The following is a 12,315-nucleotide window of genomic DNA, read 5'->3' on the forward strand; positions in this document are numbered from 1 at the left end:
GTGTTTTAAATTCTGTCAGTCCCTTGATTTTACAAATTTTCCAGTGGATCCACGTCTTTGAAAGTAGAAGTAAAAATAAGATTTTGCTAGGTCCCAGCACATGTGGGAGTCCACAACAATTAAGAGGCTGATAGAATAGCAAAACAGGCAGCAGCTGTGCTACTTCAAAGGAGAAATCCACTTGTGTTTCAAGATGTTTTCCCCAAATTACAGCCTTAATACAAAGCACCTGGCAGGGCTGCTGAAACTTGAATTCCAACAAAATGAAAGAAATTACATTTGTTATCTCCTTAGAAATATAGAAATATGCCTAAAAGGGAGACAGTATTATGCCAATTATACATAGGCCATACCAGATTAATCTGTGAATATTTGATGAATAATGACCCCTGGCCTTTTTGCAAAGATTACATGATCCCCTTGATTGTAAGGCATTTACTGGTTGAATGCCTCAGTTTTAGGGATGAGGAATCAATACATCTCGGAGGCTAGCGGTGAGAATGGCAGGTTTATCTTTGCTGGGGTTCTTGGAATGGTTATTAAATATGATGCCAGTGGCATTTTTTACTTTACCTCAGAGGCTGGTCTCCTGGAAAAAATCAAGTCTTAATTCTGTCATTTTTATATTTATAATGTTCTAAATGGTTTCAAATTGACTTGATTTATTTACTTGAATTTTTTTAACAAATGATACAGGTGTGAATGACTTGGATGGTTACAGTGCCAGAAACTTCTAATCATTCTTTCATTCTAAAACTCATTATTTAGGATGAATCTTATTATGAAAGATAGCTATATCTCAGTGCTGTCAGGCACGTTGGCATTCAAAGTAAACAAAGATTGCTTGGCTGACCTGGATGACTTCTCTAGTTCAACTGTTCTTAACCAAGTGCATTTCGAATGTTTTATTGATTTTGGATGTTTGCTGCTTTCATGGTACAGTATTTACATTCTTTTTCCTAGTTTATCATTCATGGGAAGCATGGCTAAGATTGTCAGGTTCTGCAGAAATAATTACTGTTTTAGCAGGATGGTTAATTTTGAATTAGAGAGACACTGTACCAGCTGCGGGAATATAGTGTGGTTTTGAGCATAAGTGTGAGGAATGTAGGGGTTGGTCAAAGGACTTTATGCTTAAGTTTCCTAAACCTAAAAAGAGAAGGGAAGCAGATAGTTAGGTCAGGGCATGGATCTGTTTTTTCTCCTGTTTCTCATGTACCTGCAACTTCAGTTGTCTCTACTCGGTCTCAGGCTTTTTCCTCTACTAATCCTTTAGCTAGGCCTAGGTCTGAGATTTCTTTAGCTCTGCCTTCCACTCCCTTTTTTGTTCAAGGAAAATGTACTGAAAAGTTAGAAAAAGATTTTAGCTTCATTTTAGCTTTAATCAAAGACTTAACAGAATTCGTGTTAGGGGATTGTTCCAAGTCCCCCCATAGTATGCATTCTTTTTCACATTCCCCATTGAGGGGAAAGGTGTCGGTGCCCTTGCATACCAGTAGACCGATCTCAGGACTGCCTTGCGACAATTGTAAGAGTCTGCTGCCAGGGAACCAGGTCTGTTCTCAGGGCAGTGAGGTTCTGTGCCCTCCGTCACCTCTTTCACCACCCTCTAAGATGCATTTAACATCAAATGTCAACTTCAGTGTATTCAGACTGTAGTAATAATGATGGTAGTACTGCTATGAGTTGTTCTAATTCTGATGTTGTGTTAATCAATAGTTGAACCAATTGTTTCCACTTCTGCTTCCCATCATAGATCCTTCTCTGATTTTTCTCTTTCTCCTCAAAATAGACCTATTCAGTTCTTAACTATTCTTTCTTTGGCTGTCAGTGAGTCTTTGCCTTCTGCCTTTCCTTAAGTTTCCCTTCTAGTGCTACCTGAGCTACAGAATCAACTGTTGTTTCTAAGCTGTATGCAATTCTAGCTGGTTTGCTTTCCAAGGATTTACCATCTAGGAGTAGCTTTATACCTATCAAGAATGTTTCCTGTGAGGGTGGGTCATGTGTTACTGGCTCATCCTTGGCCCCCCCCCTTCTACCTATGTTTTCTTTAGCACTGTTGGCGCTTCATCTTCCCTTGCTCACTTGCCTTGTGTCAACTCAGGTGAACTGCACTAGGTTGCATTTCCTTTAGTTTGCCCTTCTGCTGGGCTAGGGATTCATTTGAGGAGTCAGCTGCTGCCGCCCCAACTCCTTCTCTGGCATAAGTGGAGTTTGAATTGGAGGAGCTTCCTCCTACTTTTCAGTGCTTGCTAGAACATTGTGCTTTGCTGTATCCTTATTTAGTGGAAGAGAGAGGTCCAGTATAGACTAGGTCTCTGTTATCTTTGAGCCTTACGGTTCCCATGAAAGCTTTGAAGAAACCCAAGCTCTCTCCTTTGAACAGAGCACATTTCCGTTAAATTTCTAGAGTTCTGGCTCACAAGGCTTTTTTAAAGAACCTTGTCATTTGTTAACCTTATTTTTTGAAGTCTCGTAGGGCAGCCTATTATGATGTGGGCTCTTTACTGGCACTTAATCCTCTTCAGTCAATGATTCGGATTTCATTTCTGGTTCAATCCTTAGAAGAGGCATGTGCTTGAGATTTGGCAACGTGCTTTAGACTAACAAGGAAGCAGAGATGTTGTCCAAGTCTCTTTTTAGAGTTATTGATTATCATATGCTGAACTTTGTCAGTGCAGTCGCGTCTGCTTGGTGCCAGCTTAAGGAGAATAGATATTGGCCTGTAGTTACTGCAGTCTGCAGATATGCCACTCTTTGAAACAGGCACTGTACACATTACTAAGCTTGCACTTGTTAGCAAAGATACTACATCAACATAAAAATCTACAGAATCTACTAATCTTGGGAAATGACACTCTAGGCACCCATTTAAAAAACAAAGGGTAAAAACTGTCATGAGCTTCTCCACCCCAGCACTTGTTTAAAATTTTTATAAATACTGTAATAGCCACAGTTTAATCATTGCATCAGTAAAAATGTTGTTCATACTTATTTAGTAAAAACTGTATAGTATAGTAGGTTTTGGCCACCAACAAGTGATTTTTGCATTTTTTATATACAGTATATTGAGCATATTTATGAATTAAAATTGTGTTAATAGCTTTTGCTTCCATATGAGAATGTGTTATTACTCAGTATACTGTAGTATATTTCAAATCCATTAAAAACAAACTGCAGTCTCCTTTACTGAGCATTGTGACATAAAATAGTTCTGGTACTAATGTATTTTTTTTCTGGATTGTGGGAAGGCTTTAAAACAAGTGATGTCATTCTTTAAGGTTCTTTAGAGCAATTTCATGTTTTTTATTTATTTATTTTCAGAGTATGTACAAAAAGCTGCCAGTTCGTTGCCAAGGTTATTCTTGGAAGTTAGTTTTCAGTACCGCTCAACATGGCTTTAGTTTAAATTCTTTGTACCGTAAAATGACAGATGTGGAATCTGCTGTCATGGTTTTTATTCAAGATACAAACCAAAATGTAAGTACAGTATTTGTAAACCTTTTGCTGTTGATATTACAACTTGATCTGTGTTATATGGACATTTACAAACCTTTTACTTACAAAGCATAAACCTTTAACTGAGAGCAGCCATTTAGAATTTAGCATAGTTATACTTTCCTCAAAGTCTCAAACTATTGGCTCACCAGTAATTAAAATTTAGTTGTCATTCTTCTGTACACTTTTGAGTGCAAATACATTGAATGATCCATTTTCCTTAGCTGATTCTTCATTTAGTGATTACCAGGTTAGCATAACTGTTTTCAAAATTCCTCTGTGGTGAATGACATTTATTGTATATATTATTATTATTATGTAGAATCATTTCATGCAGTGTTTGGTGCATACTGTTTTATATCTTGCCTTTACATCACATATGAGTTATTGAATATGTCAGATGCCAAGGGGAAACCTCATTTCTTAGTTATACAACTATTACCAGAAAAAGAACTAGCAAAGGTCTCCTGCAGCCCTTGATTTGAGACATACAGTATATACAACTATTACCAGAAAAAGAACTAGCAAAGGTCTCCTGCAGCCTTTGATTTGAGACATACAGTATTTTTTGCAGATGCCAGTAAGGAAGAATGGAGAGAGAGAGAGAGAGAGAGAGAGAGAGAGAGAGAGAGAGAGAGAGAGAGAGAGAGAGAATATTTGTGTGATACATCTTAAGAATGGAAATTCAGCAGCTTTATGAAGTTCTATCACATGAAAGCTTATAAGAAAATGGAAAGTCTAAAATTGATAGACTGTGTTACCTAGGTTGCAAAAGATAACTAGGATGCAGTAGGATTCATCCAGGAAGACCTTTTAGGAGGCATAGGAGATCCTCATATAATATTATAAAATGTCACACTGATGATTCTCCTTAAGGTTTTTGTATGTCATCGTCTTGCTCCTAAACCATGAGGTGGCGATGCCATTAGCATATTTTTTTTACCTTGTGAACCCAGCTGAGGGATTCAGCAGGTGATGATGATGTGGCTACTAGAAAAAACTGTGCTATCCCTGTAATATGCTCATTGATATGTAGCTCTTTTAAGTTGAAAAGAAATGAGATAAGGGAAACAATCTTTCTTAATCATTTTATTGTTGAGTAACCATGAAGTATGACGGCAACTTTGTAATCCCTAGTGAAGTCCTGAATTGCTGTGAGGTTCACATGGACTGCATTTTGTATCAGTTTGTTGTTGCATAGATTTTTGCTTGTGCCAAAGCTTTTTTATCGAATGTCTCAGAGGTGAGCAACCCAATGTTAGATGAGGTAGTGATGAACAGGGGGAGATTTGGAAATACTGTAGAGGATGAAAGGGACACCTTATAGTTGATACCAAAGATGCCTCTCTTTCACTCAGTAAGCAACTTTTTACCCCTCCTGCACTCAATAAGCAACTTTTTACCCTCATGTGATTGTTGTGTTCAAGGGATAGATTGGTGAAATTGGTTTTTATGTGAGGAAAAGGGGCCTAGCAGTGGCTTCCATCTGTAGACAGGCTACTGTTCCTTTTGCTAAGTAAAGGTTTGCAACAGAGGATATGATTCATCCTTTCGAAAAGATGAACCAGAATGGATGATTCATCAGTTTTCAACCTCAAGGAGAAAGACTGCTTTACCAAACAAAAATGTTGAGTGACATGCAAGAGTGATCATATTTGCTGCCATGATAAACCAGTATTTAAAGTTCAAAATATCCAAGCACATGACTTGAATAAAAAATTTTGGTACTCTAGAAAGGCTGAAGCAAAGACAGCAAAACTAAGATATAGTCCCTGCTTAACAAAACATGGCAGTTTTGGGGTAAAGGCTTGAACAGGTGTTTATTAGCACGAGTATTGAAAACTGTAGAGGACCAGTCTCCTTATCTCATTGACTAAGAACTTGTGAAACTGTTTCCATTCTGAAGGAAATATATAAGGGTTGTAAGAGATATCCAACTTCCTGAGGCTATTGAACACAAAAGACCAATTGTAGAACCTCGGGAAGGAATAAGAAACTGGATTTTTTTTTTTTTTTTTTTTTAGCAGGACAATTGATTACATGACCCAGGGTGCAGAACTTATAACCCTGGAGGATATAAGTAGGAAACAGTTGCAGATGGTGATAGTGGTGGATATTCTTTTGAGAATGTGAGTCTGATTACAGACCACACTATGGACTACCTAAGGGCCCAGAAAATGTCTACTCCCTGAGAAACCAGAACTTGACCATGCATACCCCTAAAAGACACAGAAAAAGTGGACTGAAGCCCTGTCAATTGTATAGGTGCATAAATGAGACAAAATGAAAAGATTGAAAGGTGAAACTGGGAGAGAACTCCACAGTTGCACCACTGGACAATCTGAGAGGTTGGACAACAAGGTGGAAGAAAGGGAGCTGGAATGGGAATAAAGAAATTGACTACAAAATGATGCATTTAAGGACCAAAGGGACACTACAGACACCTTTTGTTATTGTGGAGGAGATAAAGATGAGTATTTGGGGTTATTGGATTGGCTGCTGATCAGTATTTTTTATTGTACGGTAATGTGAATCATAATTTAATTAAAGAAATAGAGGCATTGCTCCCTGGATAAATGAGGTTATTAATTTCTGATACCAGTGAGGAATTTTTTAAAGGTGTACGGAAGCAAGGATGAACCTTTATGCCTTTGGAATATGGTCATTCGTTTTTGTTATGGAGTTGACATGAGAAAGAGGGAACAGCAATGGAATGGTCTAAGTAAGGTGGTGGCGGTGATTATTATTGCTGTACTACAGGTAGACTTCACTAATTCAGTACCATTTACAGATTTCCATAGTTGCTTTGATTGCACTGGATCTGTTCACTTGCTGGCTCATTGCCACCCTCACTCTTGCAGACATGAGATCACTGCTTTTCCATAATTTATATATAGCTAGCTGACCAACCCGACACTGCCCGGGAAAACTCTGAATGACACCCAAGAAATTCTCTCCCTTTCTAACTCTCCTCCCTTACTATTTCCCTCTTTCTCCTCCCTAACACCCCCCCTACTCTCTCTCTCTCTCTCTCTCTCTTTCCCATTTTTCTCCTCCCTAATACCCCTCCACTCTCTCTCTCTTTTTCCCCTTTTTCTCCTCCCTAATACCCCTCTACTCTCTCTCTCTCTCTCTCTCTCTGTCTAAGATAGTTGCTTCAGTTACAATGACCAACATTTTTGACATTTTATATTTCACCCTTCTCACCCCCATTCCTATCGGGGCTGAACTCGGACTTAAGGGCGTCGGAAATGTTACCATTCAACTTACGGATCAGACACTAATATCTATCATTTTTTACATTTTATTTTTCACTCCTTCTCACCCCCTTGCTATCAGGGCTGAACTTGGACTTAAAGGGCATCAGGAGTGTCTCTATTCATCTCAGCGACTTCAAAAACTATGGATTAGACACTAATAACTGTTGTTTTCAGTTATTTTTACATGTCATCCCTTCCCACCCCACCCCCCTCTGGTGCCAGTGATGTTTTACCCCTCACAGTATTCTTTACCAGATAGTAAGTCCAAAATGAGGTATGATAAACACGTAGATTTTATTTAGTTACTAAGTCTACAGGCAGAACCAACCCTGTTTCAGGGAAGCCCTTCCCACCCCTACCCCTTTTGGTGCCCTTTGGTGCTAGTGATGTCTTACCCCCCATAACATTCTTTTCCAGATTGTAATTCATATGTATACCAAGTTTGGTTGTAATTGCTCAATGCGTTTCAGAGTTATGCCGGAACACACACACACACATCCATTCATGTATACAGACGACCCTCAAGACAGACACGATTCAAAGTAAAAATTAAGCCCTAAGAAGTTTCCTTTCTATAAACATTTATTATTCCTTTTCGTTCTCTCTCTTGGCCCTCCTTACAAAATTATTCATGTTCGATTATAAAGGTAAATTGACTGTGTGCAACAACCTAATTGTTGAGTAAAAAACCGCAATAATGTAAATGATAGGCTGTATCTTTCCAAAATACAAAAAAGGATAAAAATGGGGAGCATTCGACCATTTGCACAACGGTCCTCCTCAGCCAACTGAATAAAGATACAGGCAGTCCCTGGTTTACGACGGGTCCGGCTTACAACGTTCCGAAGTTACGACGCTTTTCAAATATATTCATCAGAAATTATTTCCCGGTTTACGACAAATGTTCTGGGGTTACGACGCGTCGCACACCGATCCGACGGAAGAAAATGGCTCCAAAACGGCAGAATAATCAAAATTTGGAGTTTTTTTTTTATGAAAAACTCAATAAAAATGCAGTTTACGTCGTTTTCAATACACCCAAACCATTAAAAGTAAGGTTTTCTTAGGATTTTTGATGATTTTCGATGATTTTTCGGTTTACGACGATTTTCGGTTTATAACACGGTGGAAAAACGGAACCCCCATCGTAAACTGGGGACTGCCTGTACTTGTTTATCATAAAAAGGCAAATTGAAAAGAATTTTTGTGACATTCATTTCAATTTGTCTTTTTAAGATAAACAAGTATTTTTATTCAGTTGGCTGAAGAGGACCATTGTGCAAACAGTCGAATGCTCCCCGGTTTTATCCTTTTTTGTATTTTGGAAAAATGCAGTCTATCATTTACATTATTGTGTCTTTTTTACTCATTTTTCTGATCACAATATAGTGATGCACCACAGACCCTAATTGTCATCAGATAAGACTGACACCAAAGAGGGTCAGCTGATTTAAAATACGTAACGTTTGTCCACGATTTAAGAAAATTAACCTCCTCGCTGTTATTGAAGAAAATGGTAGAGGGCGTACGCATCGGCTACTGCCAAAATCAAGAGTAAAACTCTCTGTTTACCTCGGCTACACCGACTAAGTTTTTCATCATGCCATTCAAAAATCAGCCTCTACGCAGTCTGTGGAGCATTACAGCTCTACTGACTCAGAATAAGTTACGTATCATCTCCACCCTCCACCCTTAACCTCAAGCTCATCCATCATTTACCAAAGGTATCTAAAAAACTGTAATTTATATTTTTATTATACTGTCCTGTATTTATACTGTACATACTCAACTAAAATGCTTTTAACTTGTAACTGATTTAACTCGTACACAGTACGTGTTTACATGGCAGATGACATGAGAGAGGGAGAGAGAGAGAAATTGCCAGCTCCCATTATGGAGCTTAATTCTATCATCATTTTTATCATCTTTTATATTTCATTAAAGGTATAGCAGTACCATGTATATTCGACATATTTTTAAGAATATCACTCGTCCATGCCCACATCACCCCTTCACCCCGCCACCCCAGCATAACTCCCTCCCACTTTCTCGATGTTACTCATATGGCTGGCAGCGCTGTCTTTATCGTGAGCAGGACTCCTCTGCCCATCTCCGGATGGGTGGAGGGTGGGGGTTGCTTCCCTCTAGGATCTACTCCCTGGGATGAGCGCGTTAAAAAAGAGAGAGAGAGAATTACTTTGTGTTGTCATAAAGAGAAAGCTTTCAAAAGTGTATTGATAGAACAGTTGTACAATAATACGTACCAATTTACAGGTTCTAGAGCCTCCTTTAGTTACTGAATGAACGACCTTTCAGTGTTATTAGTGTCAAGCCAAACAGCAACTGATATTGATCGATGTTATTAGTGTCAAGCCAAACAGCAACTGATATCGAGAGTCTGAATTAGGCATCTACATTTGCAGCTAAATTCTATCATTTTTATTATGTTTTATTCTTCATTTTTCATCTTTTACTTTGAGGTTTAATTCAAACGTTTCTACGTTGGTTTATTATTCATACTCTTAATAAAAATAATGAAATACAGTATATTTATAAGTATTTAAAGGTACAGTATATATATATATTGAGTATCGCCGGTTAAGCTGGACTATCAGCTAAGACGGACACCCTGGCTCCCCTATTAGTCCGTCTTAACGAGGATCGACTATATATATATATATATATATATATATATATATATATATATATATATATATATATATATATATATATATATATATATATATATATATAATATATATATATATATATATATATATATATATATATATATATATATATATATATATATATATATATATATATATATATATATATATATATATATATATATATATATATATATATATATATATATAGATTTATTCATATATAACTTAAGTTGTGGCTCTAGTGAATAAAAAAGTGCATCCTGTTATTTAAAAAACAATACAGTCAACCCCTGCAATAAGTTGAAATCCACAATAAGTTAGAACCCCTCTAAAAACACTTATAACTACTCATTTTAGTAGTTCAAACACCAAATATACCTTAAACTATCACCCTAAAACACTTTGTTATTATTTCAAAGTCATCATACAACATTACTGTACCCTTAAAAGCATATGGCTTACAGCTATGTGTGAACACTCCTACAAATGTTACTGTACTCTTACTAAGGCAAAAACATAAGTATTCAGGCACACACATTTTCCTTCATACAGTATTCAAACCTTACTGTTTTCTTTTAATGCAGCCAATAGCTGTCATCATGGAGAGAGAGAGTGTGAACTGTGGGTATAGTATACCGTAAACTAAAATGCTTATAACTGCTTATTTTAATAGGTCATATAAAAGTATACCATAAACTATCATCCTAAAACACTTTAATATAATTTCAAAGTCATCTTACAACATTACCCTTAAAAACATATGGCTCACAGCTACGTGAAAACTAATCAAGTTACCCCCGAGAGAGAGAGAGAGAGAGAGAGAGAGAGTGTTAGTTGACATCAGTTAAACATTTAAAAAGGTCGGTATGATAGATTTTATATGCATATTATGATGATAATAGATCAATATAATAATACAGTATATATATATATATATATATATACATATACGGTTAGCGGCGATTTTAAAATTAAAATGCAATAATTAGTGAATTTCCCTTCGATAAATTTGGAGATACATTCCACAGAAAAAACTGCCAATGACTGAATCTGCTAATGCTGAACCACAATCTAGCAGGGGCCCACTGTGTGTAAATCATACGGGTACACCAGTGATGAATGTTGATTGTAAGATGATGATGAATTAGCTGTGCAGTCTGATGAATGACGAAGATATGACTGCACAGCGAAGCAGAGGAGTTACATCTCCTCTGGGGGTGCCTCTTCCCCTTCTTCAGGCACTTCATGCACTTCTTCAAGGGTTTCGGGAGGCTTTGGGGGCCCCTTCATCATTCACTTGAGAAACATGGTGATAGGTGTCTGCTGTTGCTGCATCAGGGGTTTCGGGAGGCTTTGGAGGGTCCTTCATCATCCGCTCGAGAAACATGGTGATAGGCAGCTGCTGTTGCTGCTTTTTCATGCTGACGAGGCCGTTATTAGCCGCATCAAGGGCTTTTGTGTTCTTTATGGAGCGTTCCATATAAGGATTCCATGCCGAAGCCGACTCCTGCACCTCCTTGGCTACCCTCTTGAGTTGGGACAGACGTTCCAAGGCAGGCCCTCATCCTTTGGTCATCCCCTGAACCTGGCGTGTCTTTTCCTCACTGGCAGACTTTGTCAGCTCTTCCAGATTGTGGTCCATCAAGGGGTCAGAGTGGGCATCAGTGAGGGTGCTGACTTCATCCTTAGTTATGTCATAGCCCCCTCCACCAAGCATCCTAGCCAGTTAGACTGCATTATCAATGGCCAAGTGTTGAAATTCTTCAGGAACGAAGCCCTTATAATCAACATCCAGTATGCATTAAGGGTCTCCTTCTTCATATCTTTCAGTGATTGGTAGATGATGGTAAGACGTGGCAGTCTTGAATTTATGCCAATACTTCTTCAGCCTAAATTTAGTAATTCAATACTTCTTCAGCCTAAATTTAGTCAGTGTCCGTTTCATTCACAAAGTGGTCGAAGGAATTCTGGGTGTAGAGTGCCTTGAAGGCACGGATCACGCCCTGGTCCATAGGCTGGAGGAGAGAGGTGGTGTTGGCAGGGAGGGACTCGAGCTGGACTCCCTCATAATAAATATCCAGAGGGTGGCCACGTGCATTATCCATAATCAACAACACCTTGAACTCCATGCACAAGTTGTTGAGGTAATCCTTAACTTGAGGGATGAAGCTTTGACTGAACCAGTTAGACATAAGGACTTTGGTGATCCATGCCATGGAGTTGTGAATCCAAAACACAGGGAGCAAGTGCTTATTCTTATTCTCGAGGGCCCTGGGGTTTGCAGCCTTGTAAATGAGGCCTGTTTTCAGCATGAAGCCAGTAGTATTGGCACACATGATAAGGGTGACCCTATCCTTCTGGGTCTTTAACGCAGGGGCTCTGGCTTTGTTTTTCGAGAGGTATGTCTGCGAAGGCATCTTTTTCCAGAACAAGCCAGTCTTGCCCATATTGAACATGTGTTGTGGATGGTAGCTCTTGTCCCTGATGATTTTCTTGAAGGTCTCGGGATATTTCGAAGCCGCTTCTGAGTCTGCCGATGCCGCTTCCCCATGCAGAGAAACTCTACTGTAGTTGGAACCTCCTCTGAAAACGATGGAACTCCCCTGTGCTGGCCCGAAAAACTTTGAGGAACTGATGATGGTCCTGCATCTTCCTCCTCCTCCTCCTTCTTCTTCTTGCGCGGGTTCATTGAAGCCCAAAAAGTCTGCATCCTGTATGTCGCCGCCTTCCGTAACAGTAGAAAACTGCTGGTAGAGTTGTCATACCTGATCGCAAATGTTGGTGGTGTCAAGGGGGATGTTCTTTTTATGGCAGTCCATGATCCAAAACGCCAAGGCTGAGACTATCCTCACGATGCTCTTATCACGCACAGTGGAAACCTTCTT

The 12,315-nt window shown here is 38.7% G+C and overlaps 1 protein-coding gene across 1 annotated transcript in view; it reads left to right on the top strand.

The window, feature by feature from the left end:
- mtd (mustard) overlaps positions 1–12,315 on the top strand; it is a 1,060,402-nt gene that overhangs the window by 1,001,963 nt on the left and 46,124 nt on the right. The window contains exon 20 of the mRNA XM_067104583.1: positions 3,325–3,480. Coding sequence (XP_066960684.1) covers positions 3,325–3,480 — 156 coding nt within the window. The remainder of the gene's footprint in view (positions 1–3,324; positions 3,481–12,315) is intronic.

This window comes from Macrobrachium rosenbergii, chromosome 5 (assembly GCF_040412425.1).
Source record: "Macrobrachium rosenbergii isolate ZJJX-2024 chromosome 5, ASM4041242v1, whole genome shotgun sequence".
Classification (NCBI taxonomy): Eukaryota; Metazoa; Arthropoda; class Malacostraca; order Decapoda; family Palaemonidae; genus Macrobrachium; species Macrobrachium rosenbergii.